The sequence below is a fragment of the Pieris brassicae genome, chromosome 1 (genome assembly GCF_905147105.1).
Source record: "Pieris brassicae chromosome 1, ilPieBrab1.1, whole genome shotgun sequence".
In the NCBI taxonomy this organism is placed as follows: domain Eukaryota; kingdom Metazoa; phylum Arthropoda; class Insecta; order Lepidoptera; family Pieridae; genus Pieris; species Pieris brassicae.
This window is the reverse complement of record NC_059665.1, coordinates 4155762-4163708: the sequence shown is the minus strand read 5'-3', so window position 1 is coordinate 4163708 and position 7947 is coordinate 4155762. Positions and strand designations below refer to the sequence as shown.

The 7947-nt window shown below is 32.4% G+C and overlaps 1 protein-coding gene across 1 annotated transcript; it reads right to left on the bottom strand.

Moving 5' to 3' along the window:
- Positions 1 to 1908: 1908 nt before the first annotated feature.
- LOC123715209 (signal peptidase complex catalytic subunit SEC11A) lies at positions 1909 to 3504 on the bottom strand. The gene is made up of 4 exons (XM_045670137.1): positions 3319 to 3504; positions 2977 to 3236; positions 2478 to 2655; positions 1909 to 2062 (listed from the first exon to the last, which is right to left on the bottom strand). Exons 1-4 carry the CDS (start codon positions 3364 to 3366, stop codon positions 2012 to 2014), a joined length of 537 nt encoding a protein of 178 aa, XP_045526093.1. The 5' UTR covers positions 3367 to 3504; the 3' UTR covers positions 1909 to 2011.
- Positions 3505 to 7947: the final 4443 nt, after the last annotated feature.

The window sequence follows — 7947 nt, the reverse complement described above, 5'->3', positions numbered from 1 at the left end:
CACCGGCCGGCCAAGCTGTACAGAAACCCGGTCTCTATCAATACCAGTTTTGGCAAACGAAACCACAGTTAAAACTCTTTATTGTAATGGTTTATGAGATCAGAATTGCATAAATCGAAAAATATCTTCCAGCGAAAAACTGAAAATTCCGTTATTCTATCAATTCTTACCCGACCATCGAAATTCAAATTATATCTATATATCTGAACGAAAATGCTTACCTAAAACTCTTTTAGGTACTGACAACGTGTGTGTATAAGATAAAGAATGCAATGTATTAGACGTTATTACAACAACTTCTTACTGCCAAATTGTTTGATACAAGGGCTATTTGTACCAATCACGAAGCACATACTGTTATATAAAACTTGAAAGAACCAGCTCTTTGAGATATTTGCATACCCAGGATATGTCGAAAAAGACTTCGAATACAAATCCCAAAGGGTTGAATGAAACAAGGTACGATCTGCCACATCTACATAAATTTCCACTTCTTATTATTACAGGGGAAAAACATTAATGCGTTACTGAAATCCCAGTTGTACTTATTTATGTTAAACCATGACACATCTCCAAGCTTGGCTGGAGGATAAAGGATCCTAAATCTTGTTGGTTTTAAAAAATATTTCTATCTGGTTGTGACACACAAATACATGAATAAAAAATAAAGGAATTAATATATATTCCTTATCAATTTGGGACTTTTCATAAACTAATATTTTCAACTCGTAAAAATAGAAAATCTTGTTCTAAAAAAAAATATCATCAAAGTAAACAACTCATCAAAAACGAATTATTGATCGCTAGTATTTCAAAATAATTCCATTAGTAAATAAAATACAAGGCTATTATTTCGTTTTGCTCTACATAGTTATTTTAATCAGAAACCCGATTTTATACGAAAATGCTTGCTTTTTGTCATGAATAATAAAATAACGAATGATAACAATGTAGCAATTTTACCGAGAACTGGACATAATAATGTTTAATGTCCTGAATTTCATATTTACATTTATTAATACAAATACTTACGTATACCTTTGGATTTTGTGGCTGATGACAAAGTTTTAATGACAGTCAATAAAAAAATGTACAAATTTCAATTATTAATAAATTCATAATACTTAAGAAAACAAGAAAGCTAAACTCTACAATCCGTGTGAAAGTTAAAATAAGCAGTAAAACAAACTTTTTTATTATTCACTATCAAACACATAAAAAGTTGAACTTTACACAGCTAAGGTATACTTAAAGTCTGAATATAAAGTTTAGTGTTTTCTAAAGTTTGACGGGTATTTGGCGGCAAATATTCAATGTTTTTATAGCCTTAACAAAACTATACGTAATATGTGTGTCTAATGCAATCATCATTACATTTAGTAGTTTTGCGATCTCACAATTTATAAATAAAAACCTCTGGTGACCTATTTTATTGGTAGTCAATTGCTTGCGAAGTTTTGAAATAATAATTTCAAAAAAGTTAGAAACCTTAAGTTATAATGAATTTCGTGGTGATATTTTCAAATAATAAAGTATATCCATTGTTTAATAATTTATCAATTTCTTCAATGTATCTACAAATAAAACTGTATCGTATGGGTTTACTCTTCATGGATAATAAGTCTCAAAAAAATATATACCTTTAAGCTTTTACCATTAAATAAGATAACATTTTTTCTAAATCGAGCAGTTATTCAGTCTTTAAACATGTTTCAAAGCCAATTTAATGACTCAGACTAGATAGCCTAAGTTGTTAATATTTTGAACAATAAGTTATTAAATCGTACATGTCGCTTTTTAAGACTTGTCTGGCGAGCATATAAAATATTTTATCCTGATAATCTTAACCACTAAAAAAATGTATTCTAAAGGTACTTAGACAGATCATTCAAATAATATGCATTAACACTAGAGAGAAAACATTGTTTAATTAAAAAATTAAATACAGCCGCACAGTCAATAAGAACATTTTTACAGACTGATTCCACTTCTCACTTATTTTTAAACGTTGTCACTCTCTGTGCACAAGAACATACACTGCTAGGCAAGCTAGCACTGCAAACTGAAAGAAAACAAACTTGATAAGAAAACAAACAAATTTATGGAATACAACATATTCAATATACATTATACCATTAAATTACACTTTTACTCATCTATAAACATCAAAGTCCAATATTAAAGTATATTATACTTTAATATTGGACCAGCACACATTTCTTTAAGATTTGTTTCCTTATAAATAATTTAAGATTTATTTATTTAGATCCTACCGACCTAGATCCAGTAAATGGTATATGTTGTATAACACCAATGAAGGTGAATAATAGTATACACAGCAATACTTAAATATTAGTTACCCAAGCAAGAGTGGTGAATTCTGTATTTACTTAGTTTTTCTTATTGAACTTAATAAACATTTCATAGATATACTGTTTTTTTATAAACACAAAATTATTTTATAAAAATATACACACCTTAAACTTAGGATACTCATTCATATATATTGTGACCATTCCAACATAAGGTAGAAATCCTCTAGCTCTACCAACAACATCTTTCTTTGTCAACCATAACTGACCCTGAGCATATAACCCTCTATCATCCACACTATTGTTATCTCCTTTAGTCAGAAACTTAACTGTGCCATTATTTCTGAAACAAGAATAATATAAAAATGTCAAAAGTATTACAAATTTAAAAAAATTGTTAAACACCATAAAAATTATGTATTTTGGAATTTTTCCTCCATTATGTTCACAAATGCAACCTATGTTTTCAAATTTGTAACTTTCAAGTTAATTACGCAGTATTACTCTCAATGAATGAATTACATATTCCCATATTGGTGTTATTCAACAACAGAACTTGTTTGCCTTAAGTTACTGTACTAAATATTTTAAATTATAGTACTATTTATAGATTGATTAGTTTCACATATAGCATCATATATATCTGCAGCATCTAAAATCTTACTTCTCGTGCAATTTTAACACTCTATGAACAATAGGAATGTCACGCCCCTCCACCTTGAACACTACAATTTCACCAACTCGAACTGGTTCTTCTGGATAATTAGTAAGGAACAATAAATCTCCTCTGTGAAATGCGGGCTCCATGCTTCCAGACAGCACAACCACAATAGGGCTTTCACTGCCCGTAACAACCATTAGACCTTTCCATATCATTAGCGCTGACGAAACTATCATGCCAAAACTGAGCACTTGATAAATGAACTGAAAAATACAAAAGAAGAACTGTATTAACCGGTACCAAGCTCACGTCATCTGATGGTACGTTTTAATGAAAACACAATACCTGGCGTTTATTCATGCGTTTCACATCGTCAAATAAACTGTCCAACATGTTTATGTATGATTGATGAGCGTTAATTTGGATTACTTATTTAAGATATTGGTTGTTTTAAAAATAATAAAAAATTAGTTTTCGAAAGCAATTTGACAAGGAGTAGCTTACAGCGTAAACCACGTCAGAGCTCCTATATCTATACGTCATTCCTTTAAAATGTCAAATTTTAAAGGTATGTTGCCATATAAATTGTATTAAACTATCTACTTGGTCTGTGTCTGTACTAGCTAGATAAAAGTAGTACAACTTATACTTTTGTCTAGCTGCCACAAATGATAGATAAGTTGTGCCAGTTGTATTTCAAGTAAATTTAAGTATAATGTATATATATAATTTTTATTATTAAAAGATAGTATTATTTATAGAAGCATAAATCATAGTAAATACGCAACAACAATATGAACAAATCTTATTTTATTTAATATAATTTCACATAACTTTGCGTCGACTTTAAAACTGAAATACTGATAACGCGATTGTAGCGAGCGAGTAGACTATCCTACAAATCTATTTGGTTGAACAAACTTCCAAGGTTTATTTCATATTCTTGTAATATATGATGATAAGGGTTGGGTTTATAATTTCGTCGCCCGCCACTCCTAGTTAATTTGATGATACTGATTATGTAGGTGACTCCTACATAATCCTTGGGGGACCTTGATTGGAACACCTCCAAGTGATTTTTGCTGCCGGATTTGCATCTAAGTACTTAAAAAAATTGTGTAATGTATTGAAATTTGTAAACAATCCGACATCCTACCGACCTATCCGATGTGACACTGTGCATTAAAATCGTTTTTTAATCAATCGATTGTTTTGCATGAATAATAGAGGAATAAAAAATAATTGATATTTTTTATTTTTCTATTATTTCCTTATATTTTTTATTTTAAAGTTATAGGACAATTAACCTAATTTGGTGTTGATAGATTTTAGATGAAGTCCTTATTAAAACTATAAACGCATATTGTTGTAATTCTTGTTAGGGCACGAAAATTATACACACAGTATTCGTAATAAAGAAATATATTCACTGTTTAACTTGGAAGTGATATTTCTGCTTCCTACCACGATACAAATTGGAATGAATCAGAAATGACCTGGAGCAGCGTGAGGTAAAGACAATTTAGCGCCTCGACAAGATGGCGGCTCGATCGCTCATTCAAATGACAGGAAATAGTCAATACAATGATTAATTTTTGCAATATTACTCAAATAAATCAACATGGCCCCTTAAAAAAATTATTCTTGTACAAATCAAATGCCTAAACAGAACTATATAACTTCCAAGCGAGTCTGGGAAAATACAAAAATAATGATCCAACATTTGTTGCTCGGATAAGGGAAAACCCAGAAAAACCTTATCAGATCATTTCATCATCTTAAATTCGATACATTATATACATTAGAAATAATCATCAGAACACAATGAGTATAACAGAATAATTAAAATAATAGCAAATAATAGCCAACTCATTAAATATTATTATTGTAAACCCATGTTTCTCCTCATTTCATGAAACGTAACCGCTGGTAATGGTTTTGTTTACGCATTTGCAAGTTGTTGACCTGTGGGAATGTACTGATGAATTCTGAAAACCCTCCCGCCTAAGAGACTGTTCAAAAATTTCAAACCAGCATCTAGCGGCTTGCTTTAGCCCATATAATGCTTTATTTAATTTACACACATAACCATTTTTGCAAGACACCCCTTCTGGAACTTTCATATATATTTCTTCCTGTAGTACCCCATTAAGAAATGCAGTTTTTACGTCCATGTGTGTGTGATGTACAAGTAAATTATATTGATTAGCAAAAGCAATAATAAATCTAAAACTAGCTATTCTTGCAACAGGTGCAAAAGTCTCATTATAGTCTATGAGATATTCCTGGCTAAAACCCCTAGCAACGAGTCTAGCTTTATAGCGTAAAGGCTTTCCGAATTCATCATTTTTTTATATTAAAAATCCATTTGCAATCTATAATATTTTTGTTATCTGGCCGTGGTACTAAAGTCCATGTTTTATTTAAAAATAGAGAATTTAATTCTTCTTTAATTGCACCTTCCCAATGAACTCTATCGTCTCGTGTTTTAATCTCTTGAAACGAATTTGGTATTTTACACAAAATTGAACTAGCACACATAAGGTTATCATCGATTTCTTTATAAGAAATAGGGGGACGACTTTTAAGCCTATCACTCCTACGTGGTTCAATACAACTGGTTGTGTCCTCATTATTTACGACCACTGAAAGATCATCAGAATGTGCATTTGGTTGTTCAAATTCGACGATGTCATGGTTAGTTTTGCGAATTTTCTGAGAAACTTCATAATCATCAGATTTACAGGTATCTGATTTATATCTGTCAGTATTTTGAGACTTCATTGACTTTGAAATGTTGTCAATGTTAACATTATCATGAGAATTTACTATATTCTCTTCAGGTCGCAACGCAGGCCTGGATTGAAGAAAATTTGTCTCATCTACTATGACATCTCTGACAGTAATAAATTTTTCGCATTCAGGATTCCAAACTTTATAACCGTTTGGTTCGTATCCCACAAAAATACCTTTCCATGACTTAACATCGAATTTTGTCTTATGTAACTTATCATGCACATAAACTGTTGAACCAAAAACTTTTAAATATTTTATTTGTGGTTTTTGGTTATGCCACATTTCAAATGGTGTTTTGGATAATTTTAAAGCATTTGTCGGGGTTAAATTAATCAAATACACAGCAGTTAAAACAGCTTCATCCCAAAATAATTTTGAAAGATTTGCACCATTTATCATACAACGAGCTTTCTCAGTTATAGTTATTACCATTCGCTCCGAAACACCATTTAATTGTGGCATTCTTGGAATAGTTAAATGATAAGTTATTCCTTTTTCAACACAATATTTTTTTTCATTTCAGTGGATAAATATTATCCACCGTTATCGCAATATAAATAAACTAGTTCTAAATTAAATTTCACTTCGCTTTTTGACACAAAATCTTTGAAAACAGAGAACACATCTGATTTATGTGTTAATAGATACACAACACAGTAGTGAGTATATTGGTCAACAAACAAAACAAAATAGTTTTTGTTATTTATTGTTGAAGGAGTGATAGGACCACAAACGTCGGTGTGGACAATGTATAACGGTCGTTCAATATAACTTTTGTCCTTGCTGTGATTAAATGGTAGCCTACTCTGTTTCCCATAAATACAAGATTCGCATAAATTATCATTTGTTATCACTTTGTCAATTAAATTAATGTCAAAAATCATTTTATTATTTTTTAATTGCCAAAACGTATTTTTACTAATGTGCCCTAGGCGCTGATGCCATAAATCGTAATTATTACATGTAACATTACATGCCTGGGAAACAGGGCAGCTCACATTTAAATATACTTCAAAATCTAAAGTAATTAAATTATTAACTGACTTACCTCTCATAATTGTTTTACCTTGCTTACATATGCGGGTACCTTTGTGATCAAATATGACAGTAGCTCCAGCCTGTTGCAACTTCGAAACAGATAGCAAGTTGTAGGGCGTCTCGGGGCAGAAAAGAACGTCTTCTAGTGTTCCTCGAACACCCATATTGCTGCTGACATGTAGTGTTCCTTTTTTCTTAGCTAAAATATATTCACCGCTTTTAGCAACTGAAATTTTTATAGGAATAGACAAATCAATCAAATAACTAAACAAATCTTTCCTGTTTATAATATGGTCAGATGCTCCTGAGTCCAATAAAAATGTTATTTGGCTTGCGGTTGCACCCGAATTGTAGTCACCAGCCATGAAAGCAAAACCTGATGCGACCCGATGCTGAAAACAAAAGCGGCTGATGATGTGGATGGCTGATTAATATCAACTTCAACTGTCTGCACTGTTCTCGGCCTATCCGTAGTTTTTTTATGATTTATTCGCTTAAAATAATAACAGTCATTTTTCAAATGTCCTTTCCGGCCACAATGAAAACATTTTATAAAATTTGACTTCTTTTTTGCTTTATGATCCCTTTGAAAATAGTTATTGGGTGTTTAGGTTGTTTTGGTTTATGTTGATTGGTCCTTATTTGGTTAAAATAAAACTTCCTAATAATTCGTTGAGAAGAGGTGAAGATGGAATGTGGAATGTGTTTAATTTTTAAAAACTGTAGATTTATATACAAAAGTTATCCTACACTGGCCACTAGTGGTAACATGTGGTACCAAGATGCGAAGGGTGCGTAGACAATAAAATCGAGGCGCGGCAAAAAGTTGTCCTTGAGAGGACTTCGCTTCCGACCGCCGACCCGTGCGGACGCGTCCTCAGTGCTCTCGTGTTTAAGTGTCTCAGTGTATATTTCTCGTGTTCGCTTTTACGTGCCGCGGAATATGCACACGCTCAGCTGGCCTTAAGGCCCTTCTCCAAGTACGATGGAGCAAAGAGTTCGCCGCGAACCTGGCCCGCGAGCCACCGATCGCTCCCGCTCTCGCGGTCGAGCTAATCCGTCGCCGCAGTCGCCAACCGCATCTTCTGTGCCGCGTGATACCGTTTCGTCCCAGGGTGGCTCTCGCCCGTTGTGTGATCG